Source organism: Bicyclus anynana, chromosome 12 (assembly GCF_947172395.1).
Source record: "Bicyclus anynana chromosome 12, ilBicAnyn1.1, whole genome shotgun sequence".
In the NCBI taxonomy this organism is placed as follows: domain Eukaryota; kingdom Metazoa; phylum Arthropoda; class Insecta; order Lepidoptera; family Nymphalidae; genus Bicyclus; species Bicyclus anynana.
This window is the reverse complement of record NC_069094.1, coordinates 7,810,844-7,833,312: the sequence shown is the minus strand read 5'-3', so window position 1 is coordinate 7,833,312 and position 22,469 is coordinate 7,810,844. Positions and strand designations below refer to the sequence as shown.

Sequence of the window (22,469 nt, the reverse complement as noted above, 5' to 3'; positions counted from 1 at the left end):
ACATTTTTTTCTATATATATTTTACATGGACGGATGATTAATATTAACTATCTATAGTGTAAAAAATGCCACGAATTCTTAAATGCAGAATCTATACGCTTTACGTATAAAGTCATAACTTAAAATTACTTACAACTAAAATAGACAATATAAAAAAAGTTAAAATAGATTTATCATAAATTAAGTTTTATTAAATCAATATCTGTGTCATAAGCGTAATAAATAGACAGGTAACAGAAAATTATTTCTATAAGAAATACATTAAAAGTACGCTCTACCATATTTCAGTTCCATAATCAGATTCAGAAATAGATAAAATTCTAGCTCTGTGCATCTGTCCGTCATAAGGAACGGTTACTTTACTGGGAGTGAGAGGGCAAGCTGGCGACGAATGAAGCACACATACATTGTCAGGATCGGAATCTAATATGGCTGATAACATATCAATGGATCTATCCCTGTTGTCGGGGATAGACGCAATCGTGTGCCTTTTGGGAAGTGGTGTCGTTAATGGACTAAGGGCTAAAGCAGTTAGTTCGGATTCAAAATTATCGTCAATGAAAGAATTGCGATTGTTATTGTTTATACATTCACAATCATTGAGCTCGTTATTCGAATTTTTGGGGTTCAATTTTGGGGATACAGTTGAAGGATAATTGATTTGCTCCCGCAAGAGATCTGCAGCGATTTCAGCTTGGATCAGCTCGAAGGAATTTCCTTTTTTTGAATTGTTGTTAAAACTATCAAGTTTTAAGAGCTTTTTAATAGGCATTAAAGGCGAATTGGCAAGTTTATAACTATCACTTCGTTTGATTTTACTATTAGGGTTCTTGAGAACATTGTCACAGCTATCAATACTTGAGTTTACACGCTCGTCATTATTTCTACTTGTGAACATTTTCATAACTTCAGCAACTTTTTTATTACCCGGTTTACATAATATGTCATTTTTCTGTTTGCTTTTCAAAATAACTGAAGTATGGAAATTAGGTACAAAAGGAACTATATCTTCGTTGTCTAAGAAGGTATGGGCGCTTTCTAAAGCTGATTTGTTATCATTGGTTGTAAATGATGTGGAAATTTGACTCTTACCTGTATTATCATCTTTCGTTGGAGACAAGCTGACACCCTCTGCATCATGTATATTTACGTAAGCACCTGTTCTTGTTATTGCTTCGACTATGCGCGGTAGATCTTTGCTCCCGTTTGGGACTGCATCTAATTTGTTATTATTCATAACAGCTGGAGCAGTGACAGGCATAGCAGCAATTATAGTGCTTGGTTTAGGAGGCGGCAAAGTAATAAATTCCTTGGTCATAACACCATGGGGATCTATTGGAGCCTTAATAATAGTTTTACCCAGCTGTGGAGATGTAGGTTTGCTGGAAGGTGGTGGGGGTTCATAAGGAAAATCAGTCTCATCCGTTATTTTTACAACATCTGCGCTTTCTCTTTGTATTATGGCAGTTGTGGGGCATATTTCTTGGACAAATGGTCCTGGTTCGAATGTAGTGTGTGCTCCTTTTCTCCTCTTAAGTGTGTCTGACGTATAAATCACTTGACCTTGAGAGTCCAGCGTAACTTTTGCACCCTTTCTCTGAATATCTTCCAAAGCTTTCGATTCTTTTGGTTCCAAGCCGTGTTCTACATAGTCTTTACTATCACCTAAGCAATTCGGAAGTTCATTTAAAGAAACATATTCGGTCTCTGTCAGTTTACCAGACAAAACAGTTTGTAAGTTCTTTCGAATAATATCATTATTGGCATAGCTTCCTCTATTAATGTTAACCTTTTGGTTATTGTTCTTAACATCAGCAATAGTCACATAATCACCGGAATCATAAAAATCTTCCATTACATCCACATCTTTGGCAACAGGTGATTTTTTCGTGGATAGCTTACTTGGGAGTACTCCTTTTAATCTACACATGAAATTATTGAAGGGATGTAATGATTTTGGTTGATTTTGTGGTTTGTATGATTTTATATCAGATTTCATTTCTTCGTTAGGTAAATCTAATTTTGGTCTACTAGATGACTTAACCAAATCTCCATTGTTTCTTAGAATTGTGTTTTGTTTACTTCTTTCTGTACCCTTGTTACTGGTTTCGCTTTCATCATCAGAGTTTGTTGGTGTTATGACACACATAGATGGAATTCTGGAACTATTAATAGTTGTTTTATATCTGATTCTTTCTATTCTATCTGTTCCTTCGAGATCAGATGATTCAGAGTAATCTTGTTCCGAGAGACTGTTTTTGCCATGAGCACTAGATACTGAATCTTCTATCGGCGAGCTTGAAGTATTATGACCGGAGTCTGGTGAATTTGTACCTGTACAATTCTTTGCACTTTCGAGATCGGTTTCGGTATGCACTTCTGCGACGGCAGTGATTTCTCTTTGATTACCAATATTTTTCGTAATAGTTACGGTATTTGAAGAAGTTACGTTTATTTCAGGTGCCGAGTAATTGGCAGATTGTTTATCTGCATATGATCTCATTGCTGTATATCTCAAACTTGTGAATGGAGATCTAGAAAACGACGAACTTGAACTACGTTCCAAACTGGAGTTGAGGTTATTTCCCCGGCTACGAGTAATTTTAGTTAAGGAGCTCTTACGCTCAGGAACAGTGGGACCTATTATCAAAGAAGACCTATCACTATCTCCTGCCATCAAAGTTGTGCAAACAGTACCAGCAGAACTTGTAGTGGTACTAGTAGATCCTTTGCCAAAAAGTTCGTATTCATTTTCAGCTGTCAAATTTTGGCTATTGGAAGAATTTGAAAGAGCCGTGGTAGTGTGCAAAGGTGTACTAGGCGACATTTCTTCCTCTTTCAAAGTTTTAAGACCTGAATCCATATGAAAAGAAGTATAATATCCCTCTGTATCACAAGAAAACTCCGAGCTTGTTTCTAAATCTTCGTGTAAATCATGAATTATATCTGGAGTTAGTGTGCCTTCACTTGTTACGCTTCCTGAACCGGATGTGTTAAGGAACTTTCTTCTACTGATAATCGAGCTGGGCGGGCCGTGGTGGTAATTAAGTGAATTATTAGATGTTGCCGCCGATGTTGAACTTTTAGGTGGCACAGTTGTGGAAGTTATTTCAGAGCCTATGCTCGTTCTACCAGATTCTGAACTTGCAGACCAGTTACCGCTAGACGAATGCGGCTCATCTCTTCCAATTCCTGACCGCCTAGATCTTCTTTGCGTGGAAGCTCCTCTTAATTTTACTCCAGTAGTAATAGTAGCAGTTGTATGATTACTAGTCGGTACTCCGATACTTTTTTCGGATGACGAGTAAGAAGCACATCTTTGGTGTGATCTTCTATCTTCTTCTCCTGGTCGTTTTTTGCGCATACTTACAGCTTCCTGAGTTTGATCATTTTCTGTGGCAGTGATGGATATTAACTCCTTACTTTTATAAACTTTAGAGTCTCTAAAATTATCTCTACTCGTACTAGGTGACCTGCCAATCATTTTTAATCTGTTTTTGCCCCATTGTTTCAAGCTATTAAAATGACTTTTCTTAGCAGTAGCATCTGACGGACTTTTCTTAAGTAAATCACTTGACTTGGATCTGATGACAGTGCTATCTTCAATTTCTTCAGAAGCCACAGCATTTGGTGTATCACTATGATAAAACAAACCAAGCAAAGCATTAGTCACACGCTAAAGGCCTATGAATAAATTCATTGAACAATCTCTCTTAGTCTTGTAACAGAGAGATTATTCAAGAACATTATTAATAATGAAGCTAATGATAAAATGACACTATTAGTGTTCATGTGCACAACAATATTATGTTTATTGTTTTTTTATCTTTACTTCGTTAAATATTAAAAAGCATAAGTGAATAACGACAACCAGGAACAAAAAAAAATTTATTCACAGAAGCACGAGATAATATCATTGACAGGTTAAAATGTGCAGAAATTTATTAAACGATCTTAAAGCTTCCACACGATACGGTGCTTTAGGTTACTAAAGTTAATTTTTGATCTCGAGATTACATTACCTACATTAAAACGAAAAAAATGATTTAGTTATTCCGTATTTGAGTACAATTAAGTAATGTAATCTAAAGTATACAGTGCACTCTAAAAGCTTACCCAGCTATAGCCTCTCTAAGCTCTTTCTGATCAGTGCCCGAAATGGTGTTTCGTCTTTTACCCCGGGGTTTCCTTGTGCGAGTGCGTCGCTTCACCGTGTCCGTCTCACCGGTACTCGTCTCTATGTGGAGAGATTTCCGCGAGTTACACATTCTATCGAAGAATTTGCCCGACGTGTCTATGGCGACCACTTCGGGTGGGAATCTGTAAAAGAAATTAAAAAGGTTTGATTATAAAAATATAGATATTATCTTCAAGGCTTCTCTGATTTTAAAATAGAGAAAGTATAATTCCAAATAAAAATGCCAACCATTTTTTGAGGTAATGCCAGTTAATGACTATAAAGTAATTTAAATAAATTAAACTGACATCAAAAAGGGAGAAATAAATGTCTATCTTTTTGTTAACGACAATATCGTTTGTATGAAGGATATTCTGGCGGTGGTGATGGCTCCGACAGCTCGTCGGGCGTCAGAGTGACGCTACTCGCGATGCGCATGAATGCGTCCAGCAAAGCTAGCTACACTACAAAGTTCTTACTTGGATGCAAAGGCTCACAGCTGCTTTTTGGGGCTGAGCAGGCGGTGGTCGATGGGCTCGTCGTCCCCGGAGCCGCACTTCCACAGCTCGTCGGATATCTGGACGCTGCTCGCGATGCGCATGGACGCGTCCGGCAGCGCTAACTTCACTACTATATTCTTACTTGTACGCAATGACTCACAGCTGCTCCTCGTCACTCGGCAGGCGGTGGCCTATGGGCTCATCGTCGCCGGAGCCGCACTCCGACAGCTCGTCGGGCGTCAGAGTGACGCTGTTCGCGATGCGCGTGGTTGCGTCCGGCAGCGTAGCTACACTACAAAGTTCTTACTTGGACGCAATGACTCGCAGCTGCTCCTCGGGGCTGGGCAGGCGGTGGTCGATGGGCTCGTCGTCGCCGGAGCCGCACTCCGACAGCTCGTCGGGCGTCAGAGTGACGCTGTTCGCGATGCGCGTGGTTGCGTCCGGCAGCGTAGCTACACTACAAAGTTCTTACTTGGACGCAATGACTCGCAGCTGCTCCTCGGGGCAGGGCAGGCGGTGGTCGATGGGCTCATCGTCGCCGGAGCCGCACTCCGACAGCTCGTCGGGCGTCAGAGTGACGCTGTTCGCGATGCGCGTGGTTGCGTCCGGCAGCGTAGCTACACTACAAAGTTCTTACTTGGATGCAATGACTCGCAGCTGCTCCTCGGGGCTGGGCAGGCGGTGGTCGATGGGCTCGTCGTCGTCGGAGCCGCACTCCGACAGCTGGTCGGGCGTCAGAGTGACGCTGTTCGCGATGCGCGTGGTCGCGTCCGGCAGCGTAGCTACACTACAAAGTTCTTACTTGGACGCAATGACTCGCAGCTGCTCCTCGGGGCTGGGCAGGCGGTGGTCGATGGGCTCGTCGTCGTCGGAGCCGCACTCCGACAGCTGGTCGGGCGTCAGAGTGACGCTGTTCGCGATGCGCGTGGTCGCGTCCGGCAGCGTAGCTACACTACAAAGTTCTTACTTGGACGCAATGACTCGCAGCTGCTCCTCGGGGCTGGGCAGGCGGTGGTCGATGGGCTCATCGTCGCCGGAGCCGCACTCCGACAGCTCGTCGGGCGTCAGAGTGACGCTGTTCGCGATGCGCGTGGTTGCGTCCGGCAGCGTAGCTACACTACAAAGTTCTTACTTGGACGCAATGACTCGCAGGTGCTCCTCGGGGCTGGGCAGGCGGTGGTCGATGGGCTCGTCGTCGCCGGAGCCGCACTCCGACAGCTCGTTGGGCGTCAGAGTGACGCTGTTCGCGATGCGCGTGGTTGCGTCCGGCAGCGTAGCTACACTACAAAGTTCTTACTTGGACGCAATGACTCGCAGCTGCTCCTCGGGGCTGGGCAGGCGGTGGTCGATGGGCTCGTCGTCGTCGGAGCCGCACTCCGACAGCTGGTCGGGCGTCAGAGTGACGCTGTTCGCGATGCGCGTGGTCGCGTCCGGCAGCGTAGCTACACTACAAAGTTCTTACTTGGACGCAATGACTCGCAGCTGCTCCTCGGGGCTGGGCAGGCGGTGGTCGATGGGCTCGTCGTCGTCGGAGCCGCACTCCGACAGCTGGTCGGGCGTCAGAGTGACGCTGTTCGCGATGCGCGTGGTCGCGTCCGGCAGCGTAGCTACACTACAAAGTTCTTACTTGGACGCAATGACTCGCAGCTGCTCCTCGGGGCTGGGCAGGCGGTGGTCGATGGGCTCGTCGTCGCCGGAGCCGCACTCCGACAGCTCGTCGGGCGTCAGAGTGACGCTGCTCGCGATGCGCATGGACGCGTCTGGCAGCGCTGTCACGTCGCCTACCGCTTCTTTTGACGTCCATCTTCGAAGGTGTTCTACTACTAAAGGCTGTGGGAGTTTGTATAAAGTTAGATTAATAAATGTAACAAAATATAATGAAACTGTGGTCAAAGTACAGTTGCTAACTTGTACCATTCCGTAGGTAGGAACTGAAATGAATACGCTTGTAAATTGTTAGGTGTTGCGGGTCTATAGGTTCCTAGTAAGGTAAAGACAATATAAGTCATACTCGAAACTCATAGCAAATAATAAAAATTTTAATAAAAAATACAACCGACTTCAAAACCTAAAAACGTACCCACTAAACTAAAAAGCGAAAAATAACATCATAATATGTTCTACCTGCTGATCAGTATGAAGGCGGTGCTAAGCCGGTGATGTATTAATTCAAGCCATGTGTGAATATCTTACAGATTTACATTTTGCAGACAGTGTTGTTTCATGTGGTCCTGTCAGATATGGCTTAAATTAAGACAACACCGGCTAAGCACCGCCTTCATACTGATCAGCAGGTAGAACATATTATGATGTTATTTTTCGCTTTTTAGTTTAGTGGGTACGTTTTTAGGTTTTGAAGTCGGTTGTATTTTTTATTAAAATTTTTATTATTTTTCCATTTTTAGTGTAAAATTTCATCTCAAATGAATACATCAGACCCCTAATGACAGTCACAACCCATCTAAGTATAAAGTTCTCAGCAATACGAATTAATCAAGTCCAAACACAAGGTAGTTACTGTAAACTGTTAAGGAGTTCCTTTAATTGACCTTGGTCTTCATCATCAGACCCCTAAATGACAGTCACAATCTATCTATGTGGAAAGTTCTCATTAATACAAATTAATCAAGCCCAAACACAAGATAACTGATGTAAATCGCCGAGGAGTTCCCTCGTCTGTTTTATGGCTCCATCATCAGATCGATTTTAAGCCTTCATGAAATTGTAGTGCTTAAAAGTACTAAATGGAAAAGTATACGAACACACTAGACATCCATATAATTTTTGAAAGTTCCCCTCAATTTCTCCAGGATTCCATCATCAGATCTTGACATGATGGCAATGGGACCAAATGGGGACTATACCGTTTCAAACAAAAAAAGAATTTTTGAAATCGGTCCAGGCGTCTTTGAGTAATCGGTGTACATACATAAAAAAAAAAAAAAAAAAAAAAAAAAAAAAAAAAAAAAAAAAAAAAAAAAAAAAAAAAAAAAAAAAAAAAAAATACCGACCGAATTGAGAACCTCCTCCTTTTTGAAGTCGGTTAAAAACTCGCTAAACGCAATTTCTATTGAATTACAAGTTAGCCCTTGACTGCGATCTCACCTAATGTTAAGTGTTGATGCAGTCTAAGATGGAAGCGAATTTACTTAACTATGTAATCTATTACTATTTACCAGATTTTTTTAAGCACACAAACGTCTACTACTTATTACAAACTCGTTTTAATATTAAAATTAATTTGAATGTAGAGAAATTTATTAATATTAATTAGAAATAGGTATTAAGGTAAAATTCAAGAATGAGTAAGCTTACAATTCTAGTTTCAATCTCAACGTTGACTTTCTGATATATCCGTCTTCTCTTAGTGCTTAGCACAGGCGTGCACACGAGATATGGAGAAGTTTGGGAATCTCTTCTTAGCTGGTCGAGGATGGAGGCGGAGAGGCGATCGGTCGTAGCCTTCTCGTACAAGTTTCGTAAGCTTGCTGGTCTGAAATAAAGAGGGTTTAACTTTTAGTCCTTATTCGCACGAGTTTTTTTTTTAACGGAAGTTAAAAAGTCTTACAAATATAGTATGAAGTTAAATGAAAGTCTATTTACAACGGCCTCCGTGGCGCAGTGGTATGCGCGGTGTATTTACAAAACGGAGGTCCTGGGTTCGATTCCCGGCTGGGAGGCCGTGGCTTGTTACCAACCTACCGGCAAAGACGTACCGCCAAGCGATTTAGCGTTCCGGTACGATGCCGCGTAGAAACCGAAAGGGGTGTGGATTTTCATCCTCCTCCAAACAAGTTAGCCCGCTTCCATCTTAGACTGCATCATCACTTACCATCAGGTGAGATTGTAGTCAAGGGCTAACTTGTAAAGAATAAAAAAAAGCCAAAAAATTAAAAAGGCAAACACTGCTCGAAAAAAAGCGTCGTGTTTTAAAAACGCTGTAGTGTGAACATATACTTGAGAATGCATGTGTTGTACCTGAACGTTTTTTTACCGTCCGTCAAAAAAACTCTCGTGCGAATGAGGGCTAAACAAACGGTATTTTCATCTTCAACATAAACAACTTTATAATAACAATACCGGCTATTTAAAACTTTGTTTATTTGCAAGTATAATTTGCAAGTCCCCAAGTTTTCAATAGCGACGTTACTTCATTTATATTTACTAGCAGATGCCCGCTCGTTCTCATGGAATCAGTTTTATTTATTTACTCCGTTTTCAATAAACAAAGCTTTATCGTTGGTGCATCTACAATGTACATTCTACTATCTAACCTACCAGTGAAATTAGCATGAAAATCCTTAGTACTTTTATTGAATGAAATACACAGAAATAGATTATATTAGGTAGTAGATAAATTACAATCTGGTATACAGACAGTTTTTGTCTCGAAATGTAAATCATTAATATCTTCAGAATTTAAACACACACACACACACTGAAATTCACAAGTGGAAGTGACCACAAGCTTTACTTATTTGTGCTTGTCATAAATACTTGGACATTTTAATGTATATTGTTTGAAAGAATGTCTGGCCTAAAACAGCCTTTGTAGAACTACATAGAAATAAATAAATATGAAGTAATTCAACTCACCTAGTGTCAGCTGTGAATAGTTCCTTCTTGAGGGGATTACTCGCCGTGTAATGAACTTTACGCAACGCAAAATCAGACAGGCTACCCTCAGCTGAAACAAAAGAAGATCATGTTACAAAACTTTATAAATTGCATTTTGAGAAAAAGTTTAAAATGATTTCCATAACTCTATCATATATAGGACTTCGAGTGTTCATCATCATCATTACCAACATGTGTATATTAGGCTCACTTTTGAGCACGAGTCTCCTCTCAGAATGAGAGGGGTTTAATCCACCACGCTGGTCCAATGCGGATTGACAGCCTTCACACACTTAGAGAATTAAAAAAATCTCAGGTAGGTCAGGTTTCCTCGCAATGTTTTCCTTTACCGTTTGACACACGTGATATTTAGTTTCACATGCACATAACTGAAAAGTTGGAGGTGCATGCGCATATGCGTACCCCGGACTGGATTCGAACCTACGCCCTCGGAATCGATGGCAGAGGTCATATCCATTGGGCTAACACGTATTCGAGTGTTGAATAGATACAACTCTTCAAAATATATAGTTTGGTACAAACTACGGAAAAAAATACAAGTAGAATATACGTCAAAATGGTCGTCCTAGTTGCAACAATGCAAATCTATCTACTGATCTGCGCTGGTTATGTAACGTTCCAAGGAATCCGATATCTGATGATACTTTAATACCTCCATAGAATAATGAGGCAGAACGTCAAGATGTATTAAACTAAATACCAATACCTCATCGTCTACCTGACATTTGCCAACGTTACCCACTTACAGACTAAGTAGGTCTATTACATAATATTAAGTTATAAATTACAGTTGATGATAATGATGATGATGAGGAAGGCATATAGACAAATGAGTCAATTTGTCAACTGCCTCTGCTTATCATTCTATGTATTTTGCGGAAAGGGTCGAGCCCAAAGCGCTGTTAATAAATCACCAAACCTTTGAGATAACCCTTGTAAAAATGGTATCGCATGTTGCACAGCTATTACGAGTTAGAAATAACTCTTATAGTTAAACCAAAGTTGAGTCAAAAATGAATTAGTTAGGTAATAGTTTTATCAATAAGAAAAAATGTTAGTTCATGGCACAAGTCATGCACCTCTGACCGAGAATTACATATTTGTTCCTTTTGCCGTGGACACCCTTAGACCAAGGAGTCGTAGTACCAATAAAAAAACAGAAAGTTCTTCTCGTATTCTGCAGGATCCCATCATCAGATTCTAAAATGGTGACAATGGGACCACCTCAGGGGTATACCCTTTCAAACAAAAAATAAAATATTCAAATCGGTCCAGGCGTCTTCGAGTAATCAGGTAACATACATACAAAAAAAAAACATACAGACGAATTGAGAACCTCCTCCTTTTTTTGAAGTCGGTTAAAAAACCAGTGCCTCGACTGATGATAGAGGGGTCATTTTCCGCGCCAAGGATCAGCCTGGCTGTCCAAAGCGGAAATGCAGCCATTAATTTTGCCATCATTCCACGTGGGCATGATTTGTACCTATAGTTATTAGGATGGGTTACGTTAAGTTTCCTTATGTAAGTATTACTTTTCTATAAAAAAAAAAAGTTCATGATTCATCATCATGATTATCAACCCATATTCGGCTCAATGCTGAGCACGACTCTCCTCTCAAATTCAGAGGGGTTAAACCAATAGGCCCAATGCGGATTAGCAGACTACACACACGAAGAGAATTAAGAAAATTCTCAGATATGCAGGTTTCACTCACAATGTTTTCTTTATTTAGTTCATGATTGATATACTATTATTTACATTCCAACTTACCGTAGATATTCTGTTAAGGCGAAAGTCGACCATAAACTCACATGGGATTGAATAGCGAGGAGGGCAACCCCATAATAAAATTGCGAATTGAATTCTCCAGTGAATGGTGTTCGAGGCGCGGACTGGCCGCAGGAAACTAGTTCCATATAAAACAGACTAGCGGAAGCCCGCGACTTCGTCCGCGTGGAATTTAGTTTTTCACAAATCCCTCGGGAACCATAGATTTTTCCGGGATAAAAAGTATAGATAAGTAGTCTATGTGTTAATCCAGGCTATAATATATCTTAATACCAAATTTCAGCTAATTCGGTTCAGTAGTTGAGGCGTCAAAGAGTAACAAACATTCATATCATCAAAATCAAATCTCGGGAAACCATGGATTTTTCGGGATAAAAAGTAGCCTATGTGTTAATCGAGAGTAAAATCTATTTCCATTCCAAATTTTAGCCAAATCGCTTCAGTAGTAGCGGCGTTAAAGAGTAACAAACATCCAAACATCCATACAAACTTTCGCGTTTATAATATTATAGTAGGATAGTGAGATTGAATAATATTGGATCGCAATAAGAAATGCGCAAGTGGGGCCATTGTCGGTCGGCCTTGGTCCCCCGCGGACCGGCCGATGCACGCGTCGACGTGGGTGGGGTGCGCTACAACCTGCTGTTGAAGAATGCGATTCAAGAACTTCGCATATAAGCAAACGTAATCCTCTAAATTCAATTACTTTATTATTTTAAGAATTTATATCTGAATACAGCTGTAATAGCCTAGTGGATATGACCTCTGCCTCCGATTCCGGAGGTCATTCGAATACGGCCCGGGGCATGCACCTCCAACTTCTCAGTTGTGTGCATTTTAAGAAATTAAATATGACGTGTCTCAAACGGTGAAGGAAAAACATCGTGAGGAAACCTGCATACCAGAGAATTTTCTTAATTATCTGCGTGTGTGAAAGTCCGCCAATCCGCATTGGGCCAGCGTGGTGGACTAAGGCCTAACCCCTCTCATTCTGAGAGGAGACTCGAGCTCTGCAGTGAGCCGAATATGGGTTGATAATGATACCTGAATAGATAGTAATTTTAAGTCTGACTAATTTTGTAATAGGATTTAATAAACCATTTTATTGGATGTACATTAATTTTTTCTGATGTTAAGTACCAATTTCGTACTTCATAAGGTTATGATCTAGCCTGATTAGTAATTTGACTTTAACCTAAACTTATAATATACTAGCGGACGCCAGCGACTTTTTCCGCCTTTAGACCTCTTTAATCCGGCCCTATCGCAAATTCCATTTTTAGCGGATACCTACTAACTATAAACTATCTCCTAGCCAAATTTCATCTTTGTAGGTAAGTCAAGTTGTTTTCAAGATATCGTAATAAATTACCTTTCGCATAAGATAACATCCAATAACTTAATCTTAGTCTTTCACTAACTATCACTTTGTTCCCGTGATCTTTACCTTATCACTTTTCTTTTGAAAGTAGTTTTTTATGTACGAGAAATTCTTTAAAAGGGGTGATTAAGTTGCGCATATGTATGTCCTTTAGAGTAAAAAGTTCAATTAAAATTTTGTTTCGTTGGGTAAATACAGAATGCAGATTGAATTCCGAGAGAACTTAATAGAAATTCACAAGAATGTTAGCCATGCAATAAAATGCAGGTTCTCTCAGAACTCCCGGAGGATTTTGGTACAATTCACTCGATAAATCCTAAATGAAGAAGTTATTTATCAACGTCTTCTTTGAACGGAACGGATAATTTATTATGGGACTGAGAACTCATTACATGTAGTTTTAAGTTACTTCTTTTTAAATATTGGAAATAAACGCGTCGTTTATGATTAATTCTGTATGATGTTTTTTATTAATATTTAAGTAACTTACGAGTGTTTATGACTAAAATAATTCAAATATATGTTATAAAAAAAACATACATACAGCCGAACGTAGAACCTCGTCCTTTTTGGAAGTCGGTTAACTAGCAGACGCCCCGCGGTTTCACCCGCGTAGTTCCCGTTCCAGTGAAAATACGGAAATAAAACATAGCCTACGGCACTCGGAAAGAACGTGACTTTCTATTGGTAAAAGGAATTTTAAAATTGATTTAGTAGATCCAGAGATTACCCCCTACAACCTTACAAACTTTACCTTTTTATAATATTAGTGTATAGATTTAATTAATACTAGCCGACGCCCGCGACTTCGTCCGCCCTTAGACCTTTTTAATCCAGCCTTTAGTCATCGCTGTAAAAATGGAGTAACTTGTTCCGTTATCCCAACATTTCCCTTCACTGCTCTGCTCCTATTGATCGTAGCGTGATGAAAAGTAGACTATAACCCGACCAGGAGTATGAAGAATAATTGAAATGTTTCTATAACGAACATACAGACAGACAGACAAAAATTTTACTGATTGCATTTTTGGCATCAGTATCGCTCACTAATCAACCCCTGATAGTTATTTTGGAAATATATTTCATGTACAGAATTCAACTCTCTACAGATTTATTATAAGTATAGGTATTCGACAAATTACAGATTGTTTCTTACAGCATACACGATCCCGTGTCTGTTTGAGAAAATAATTATTGATATAGAAATCAAAGCTACATTCCCTGCCGCGGGCTGCAGAGGTTACACGTGGTCACGACTTTGAGAAGGACTCACAAGGGCGCTCCTATTCGTATTTCAAGCCTGGTTAACGCATACATGGTTGTTCCCGTTGCAATCCAGCTAGTTGTTTTCTTTATGCTTACTCGTAGGAGAAGTTATTTTAAGTTAAGTACATGTTTAAGTTATACTAAATTGATAACGTAGTTATGTGCTAAATAGTCGTCTCCAAGTTAGAACATTTTTTCGTTCTAATAATATTCGTTTATTTCCAGTAGGCTCAGTTTACAAGCACTTGTAAACTTTTAAAGTTACATAAGATACAATTACTGTATCCATAGCGCAACAATGTTACCTAGTTATTTATTTAGTTACTACATAAGCAGGTATTAGCACAAGTTCAGTATCTTTGTATAAAGTTCATAAAAGAAAGTTTCTGTACTTTTTCTTTTTCAGTTGTTAAAATTCTTGTTGGTGATATTTATTGCTGCAAAGTTTCAACATTTCTGAACAAACTATGTGAATAGATCGGCGGCAAGTTCAGAAACAATAAGATTTGTGCGTTTCATAAGAATACCTTTTGAAAAGGGTTTGTGTATTTATGATTCCACGGTTATCGACACATTATTTTACTATCAGTTTTAGCAAGTTTCGAACTGTGTTTCATACGAACGATTTTCTAAAGGATGACTTAAGGCTCTTATTCATTTCATTTGAGTAGAAAACTTATGATAACTTAAATCTAATATATTAAATTCTCGTGTCACAGTTTTCGTTGCCATACTCCTCCGAAACGGCTTGACCGATTTTGATGAATTTTTTTGTGCTTAATAGAAATAAGATAATTTGTGCTTAAGAGAATAGGTCAACATCTATTTTTCAAACTCCTAAATCCTAGGGGTAGGGTAATAGTAGGGTATGACTAGGGTAGGGGTAGGGTTGAGGTACGGTAGAGGTAATGTAGGGGTAGGGTAGGAGTAGGGTAGAAGCAGGGTAGGGATAGGGAAGAAGTGCATCATAAGTCAAAGCGAAGCTTGAGCGGGTCCGCTAGTTATTCTAATAACATTCATTATCTAGTTGTTCGTCAGCTTTTCTTCAGACTTAAAATCTTCACAGCTTTTTAGTACAACAGTCAGTCAGTTTTTAGTACGTCAACTAAACCACAACAATCTGGAAGGCTTCTTGAAGCACTAAATTTTCGTCATGTGACGGTCACTCAAGAAGCCCAAACTACAGGGTATCGTGTTACGCGGATTACTGAGTGAATTCAGGCATAATGCATGCGTTATAGGTACCCTATATGGTATGAAATATAATATTTAATGTACTAAATATTATTATAATACCAGTGGACGCCCGCGACTTCGTCCATCCTTATACCTCTTTAATGCGGCCCTCTGCTAAATTTCAACTTTGTACATCTAACGGTTTTCGATATTTCATGACCTTTCGCATTTATATATTAAGATTTCATAAAGTGGGCAGCCTTTTTCGATTGAAGACTTTGCAATGTTTTTTTTTTTTACACAGACAGTCGTCAAACTTTCGGGGTTAAAAAAGGAGTTTTATTACAGAACTCGTATAAAATACTCGTAATTTGTTAGTATTTGTGGACGCTTTCGTATAGTACTTTTTGAATATAAAAGCTTAATATATTTTTGAATATAAATAATAGAAAGCTTTTTGATCATCAATATATTGTATATTTAATGGTATGCAAAGAGCATATACACCGCCGTCTTAAACTAGGCTGGGGCCCTTTTGGACAGTAAAAAAAGCGAATTATACTAACTTTTTTTACTAAGTATGACCATTTATTATAGGTAGATAATCAAATACAGTATGATATAATAATATGTAATTAATGACCTTAGAATGCCGCTGGTTTTTTTTTTTATTCTTGACAAGTTGGCCCTTGACTACAATCTCACCTGATGGTAAGTGATGATGCAGTCTAAGATGGAAGCGGGCTAACTTGTTAGGAGGAGGATGAAAATCCACACTCCTTTCGGTTTCTACACGACATCGTACCGGAACGCTAAATCGCTTGGCGGTACGTCTTTGCCGTTAGGGTGGTAACTAGCCACGGCCGAAGCCTCCCACCAGCCAGACCTGGACCAATTAAGAAAATCTCAATCTGCCCAGCTGGGGATCGAACCCAGGACCTCCGTTTTGTAAATCCACCGCGCATACCACTGCGCCACGGAGGCCGTCAAAAGGTTTTTTGGTTTGAACAAAATCTTCTATTAGGTATATCCTTAAAGTCAATATTTTGAAGGATATTATTATATTATTATTCTCAGACTTTCGAGGCCCCCTGGGGCTGTGGGCATGGGCCCTATGTGCCCATATGGTAAAGACGGTATTGAGCATATAATCACTACGTTACGTTATGTTGGCATTGTTGGGACGACATTCTTGCAAAAAGGTTCACTACGTAGTGAGTCACTAGTCGGATTATTTTGGGTTCGTCTGGGAATTACTACAAGTTTGGAGTGTTCGTTAGTCTCGACACTTACGTCTAGTCACCGTCTATAATTGGATTTTCCTATCCTTACCTATTGTAAAATGTAGGTAGGTAAATTATTTATTTAAATAGGCGTTAGAGGTTATTAAATACTAGCTGATTCCGCCCGATTTCACTCGCGTAGTTACCGTTCCTGTAGGAATACGTGGATGATATATAGCCTATAGCCTTCCTCGATAAATGGGCTATCTAACACTGAAATAGTTTTTCAAATCGGACCGGTAGTTCCTGAAATTAGCGCGTACAATCAAACAAACTCTTCAACTTTATAATATTAGTATAGATTACTCGTAGGTACATACACAATAGCAGGCTATCGCAAGGCAATTTATACGTGCTTTGAAGCCGAGACAGGTTGCTGCAGAATGGTTAATAGTTACATTTTCCTTTTATAGTGTTTTTCAGATAGCGTATGTACTCTATTATGTTATGTAATATATGTAGGTATTATAATTCATAGAAATTCTGGTAATGCACTCTTGCGTAGAATACTGACTGATACTGACTCTAATAGTGATTCTGATCTGCTGGCCTATTAACTTCCTATTTTGGTTTTTATTATCAAGCTATTAAAATAAACATCAAATCAATAATTCACCATGATATCCACTAGTAAGCACCGGATGACATTTGTTAAATAGAATATCAATTATATGTCAACTGCAGTCTGCAGTTACCATAAGTAGGATTATAATTAAATTGATTAATTATTAATATTTACATTACTTACTGTTTTTATTTACTCTTACGAGTATTTCCAATTTGTTATGTATAGATAGACAAAAAAGCCATTTTATTTAAGTACCTATATAAAATAAAATTTTCGTAGAAACATGTTTAGTGCTTATAAAATATGCACCAATTGCGGTCGGGCTATAAAGGCGTCTTTTTATAGCAGGAAGGATTTAGTACGGGACACCGTCGATATACGAGAACTCTTTGTAAACATTAAAACGTGAGATTTCGCAGCACACACAAATTTTAAACAATAGATATAAACATCGTTACTAGGTCATGTTCCTAGGAATTTTTTAAATAACAAAATTAAATAGGACCTAGCTATACCTATTTCTTCAAAATAAAAGTAAATAAGTAGGTGACGGTTTTTTAATTTAAAATATATAAAGTATTATCACGCCTCGCGGTTTCACCCGCGTGGTTCCCGTTCTCGTAGGGGATAATATATAGCCTATAGCCTTCCTCGATAAATGTGCTATCTAACACTGAAAGAATTTTTCAAATCGCACCAGTAGTACCTGAGATTAGCGCGTTCAACCCACCAAACAAACAAACTCTTCAGCTTTATATATTAGTATACATTTGCAGAGAATAAAGAAACGCATTATTTTTATTATGTAACTAATTAGTTATGTATATCTTGAATTTAAGAAAAGTTTACTTTATTGAAAGACAAGTAAAAAGTGTAAGTACCTATCGTTAAAATAAAAATACTTAGTACAACCTACTCGTATGATATTTGAATCATAAACTTATTAAACATTTCGTAGATTCTGGCCGTAAGCCGGGATGCAAATGCAAGTAGGTTTTAAGGAATACAAAGCATGATATGGAGTAAGTACAGCTACGTGCCCTAGTTATCTAGAAAAGTGCGGGTTTTTATTGTGCCCGCAATACAATTGTATATTCCAGAGGTTTTTTTTAATTCAGTTGTGTTAACATTCTGTTTAACATCACGTAGGATGTAAACATGGATTTTTATTTTTTCCCAAAATATATTATACATCATCATTAACAACCCATATTTGGCTCAATGTCACTGTTGAGCACGACTCTTCTCTCAGAATGAGAGGGCTTAATAGTCCACCACGCTGGCTCAATGAGGATTGGCAGACTTCACACACGTAAAAAAATATAGTTCTCAGGTTTCCTCGCGATGTTTTTCTTTCACCGTTTGTGACACGTGATATTTAATTTATTAAAATCATCGATCTCCTATTAAAAAGTGGAAGCACAATTAGCGACCAAAAAACGTCCCAACTCAATGAGAACTCTCAGAGACAGAAACACAACTTCTTGGCACTCAACTCAAGTAGTCGCATTTGCAAATTCAACCTTAAACTTAATACATATGGTTGAATTTGCTCTGAATTTGGGATTTTATTGAATATTTTACTATATTTAAACGTATAATTTTCTTTACCAATAATTCTAAAAATGTCAAAGAAAAATTGGCCAGCTTTTAAGTGAAATTTTCTACATGATTGTGCGTCCTTTTATTATAAGAGGTCAATGATTTTATGTGACTTTTAAGTTATGTCCATTGTGTGCGTCATGTGCATAATGCACACAATGCATATAACTCAAAAGTCGGAGGTGCAAGCCTCGGACCGGATTCAAACCTACACCCTTCAAATGAAAGGCAGAGGTTTGCCATGCAAACCTTACAGTAACTCAGGTCGTCTAATTACTAGAAGAAAGTGCGCTCACTCAATAAACTCTACAGTTTAGTAGAATAACATAGAAGTTACAATCGCTGGGCGTGAAGCTCTTCATGACAGCTTATATTTTACACCACAACACGCAATGAAGCTGAAAGTACAGATTTACTCGTTAACTTTCCCAATCAAAGGAGATTAATACTCGTAAAGATTATTATCTTAATTACGTGTAGTGGTTAGAATTTCCAATGACGATGGCGGTTTCCGTCGAGTCCCGTGGTGTAAGCAGTTTTGCAAACTTTGAATGACTTCAAGGAAAATATGAGGGATACATATAAAGTTACTTATTAATGATGTGTCATTATGTTCTCAACAAAAATGATATCTTTAAGTACGATGTTTATACAAAACATACAAAATAGAAGAGATAATGCTAAGGTTGAGACACCTTAGACAATTCTTTCTAGGAATTTATTAAATGCTCTTACGTTAGGCTACTTAATAAATAGGTAAATAGATAGATATGAAAGTCTACATCCTTGTGTTGAGTAAAGTAGAAAATAAAGATGACGAAGACGAGTATAATTTCATAGTCCAAGAACTAATAAACACTAATGCAGAAATTAACCGAATTCCTACTAAATGCTTACCAATAATAAACATATTAAACTCGCGGCTAAATGTCAAGACGCTGAATTTATGGGACATTTGCCGTTATACCGACTTCGTGTAAATAAGGCGTAGGAAAGCTACATCGCTATCAATTTATGTAATTGAACTAGCTACTTAGATACTATAGAGCTTTGGGCGTTAGGTTTTTTTTAAACCATAACATGGAAGCACACATGATAGAAATAACAATATAAAACCTTATTAGAACTTAGAAGATTGTCTTCTTCTTCTTTATTTGCTACGTATATCTATGTTCCTATGATTTCCTGATCAAAATCTACTAGCACAAAGTAGTTTTTCATGTCGCACCCGTTACCTTGAGTTCAGTTCAGGGCATATTTACCCAATTTGAATGTTACAGACGTTGTAAGCATAAATCAGGGGACAGCTGCCGCTCGCTTTCTGAATTCTGTATGAAGGCGCTTCGTCTTCAATTTGCCATTTAATTTCAAGTTATTTGTCAGAATACAAAAATATAGGATGATGTGAACAATGACGCTAATTGCAAAAGGTTTTCTACTTAGATTTTAGGAGCGAAAGGTGAACTTTACAATTCGGACCCCACCGTTTTGAATTGTTATGTGCTAAACCATGAAGCATAGCATTTTGTACGGTTAAATAAATAATGGGCAGGATGGGCTTGGGCTGGCGAAAATTGATTTAATGCTCGTAACGTTGATTATATCCGGACCCCTATAGAATTTTATGTTGAAACCTGCATATGAAATCACAAAATTTTTAACAGGTACAGCATAACATAACGTAAAGTTATCTATTTATTGTCACACTAAAAGAGTGTTACACTTATTGTCACATTAGAATGTTCTTGATGTTAAGTGATACTAATTCCAAATTGGTAGCGCACTACGTTTTATGGGGGTTTTTCAAGGTTCATGCAACCTAATTTAATACTTCTAGCTATTGGGTTTTAGCCAGAAGGGTTGATATCTATTCGCAGCACAAAGAAAATATTCTTCAAGACCTAACTGAGACGCTTTGTAATCTCTTAAACATGTAATCTCCATGTGTGTATCTGTATACGTATTGCAATGGTTCATTGACCAAATACTCTAAGGCCACGCCAATCAGTCTAAGAACCATATGAGATCAACAGTAAAAAGTAGAGTAAATTATCTGCAACAAGCCATAAATACTTCCGTTTAAGGTTAGCAGGAAATTACCGACAGGTTCCAACGCAGCACAGAGACATGAGAAAAAAGTAATGCCTCCCGATAAGCGGGACTTTTACAGAAAAGGAATGGGACAACCCGCTAACAAACTGAATTCTCTATTCAGTCCCATAAGTAACTCTAGTTTTACCGTTAAGTCGTCCTGTACATCGAAGGGTTTCAAGCAATCTTTTTATAGGCAAGTGCCAAGTACATTACGTGCCTCCCCTTCGAAATCTCCGCAAAAAGTATTCCAAACTTTACTGGGCGCACACATGACAATTTTGTGTTTTATTTCCATTAAATATTTTATGTACTTAGACCTACCTATATAGTTTTTACACTTCCTGAACAGTACACACTACTCGGCATTGTAGACAATATTTAGATATTAATATGTTCAAAAAACTTTCGTTTTTTACTATACAGCTAAGTAAAATTAAGCCAATTGGGTGACTTTGTTCGCCTCAGTTTCGACACGCTGGTGACATATCTAATAGTATAAAATCATCGGTTTCGAGCCTGTGATGACCAGACTTACGTAATGCTATGAAAGCTGAAATTTAACCAGCCCTTGGTAAGCACCGTAGGGAACTATAGAATTTAGATCATAGTATCTTTGAGAGATAGCGGGAAACAATAGTCCAAACGTTGAACCGTCCTAAATAAAGCGTATTTTTTTTAGAATCTCAATTCAAGGTGGTGTACACCTTGAACCTATGTTGTCAAGTTTTAATAAAAGCGTTTGAGGCAGGAGTAGGTATTTCTAAACGTATCTTTTTCTGTTTTATCTCTATCTAACAAGACGTTCATATTTGCGCCAAAACACTTTTGTGCCCGCATCACATTAGCCTGTCAGTTTCATGAATGGCAGTAAAATTTGTGAAACAAAGGAGGAGGCTTCGAGTGGTCCCATAAAATAAAATTTGCGGTTTGCATAGGAATAGCAACATTTCCCTGTCTCTAAACGACATTTCCATGGGTCACGCAGAGATTCCGCTTCCAGTTTAAGATACCTACGTCAAAGCATTGATAATTCGGAATGAAAAAATATTTTTCGTAGATCTCTATCCCGTTTTGACATATTATTGGCAAGGGGATGGTTTTTATGGGATATACGGGATAGCCCTGGCAATCGGAGAAAATAATAACATGAATCGTTTTTGCGTAAATAAAAGATTTGCCAGATTTGGGCAAATTTCGATAAATTTTGAGTAAAGTTCCATAATAACTTATGGAATTAATATAAAAAGAAAAAAATATTTTAACAAACTCGGAATAATCGTGAAAATTGAATAAAAGTTTCATAGGGACTATAAATTGTCCCGTAATACAAAATTACGCAACTAATAAATTGTAATTATGCCTGAGGAAAAGGTCCTGTTGCCCCTCTTGTGTTGCCTCTAATGACTGGGCGCAACATTACCCAAACATAAATTACAACGAAAAACATAAACAGGTATTTTAGTATTTTCCCTAGAAGGCTCGTTTAACTTAGCTAATTTGTGTCAAGCAATTTATTTATCTTTTTTAAATAACGAGGTCTATCATTGTTAGTAAGTATCATCATCATATCAGCCGGTAGACGTCGACTGCAGGACATCGGTTTCTTTGGGACTTCCAAACATCACGATCCTGAGCCTGAGATTCAGCGAATCATGAAACAATAAAAGCCGATGGACATTGGGGTCCCAATTTGCTGGAATGGGGACTCCGCACTAGAAAGCGCAGCGTTGGTTGACCCCCCACACGCAGTTTCGCTGGATGCAGATTGAGGATGAAGTATTTGTTAAGTGTCCTAATGTTACAAATGCCAAAGTTACTTTTTTACGGCTAAGCCGCTAGACCGATATTGACGAATTTTAGCACAGAGCAGGGCAACTTATTTATCTTTTTCAAATAATCAGGTTTAAAATTTTGATTTTTAGTAACGATTGGGGCTGAAGTGTTTTTTCATTGTTATCCATACTAATGTTATAAAGTGAAAGTAAAAAAATAAAA

General features: G+C 38.5%; 1 protein-coding gene across 1 annotated transcript in view; it reads right to left on the bottom strand.

The window, feature by feature from the left end:
• LOC112042852 (uncharacterized) overlaps positions 1-22,469 on the bottom strand; it is a 96,959-nt gene that overhangs the window by 3,698 nt on the left and 70,792 nt on the right. The window contains exons 2-6 of the mRNA XM_024078025.2: positions 9,274-9,364; positions 7,993-8,170; positions 6,305-6,507; positions 4,117-4,320; positions 1,093-3,638 (exon numbers count right to left, since the gene is read on the bottom strand). Coding sequence (XP_023933793.2) covers positions 1,093-3,638; positions 4,117-4,320; positions 6,305-6,507; positions 7,993-8,170; positions 9,274-9,364 — 3,222 coding nt within the window. The remainder of the gene's footprint in view (positions 1-1,092; positions 3,639-4,116; positions 4,321-6,304; positions 6,508-7,992; positions 8,171-9,273; positions 9,365-22,469) is intronic.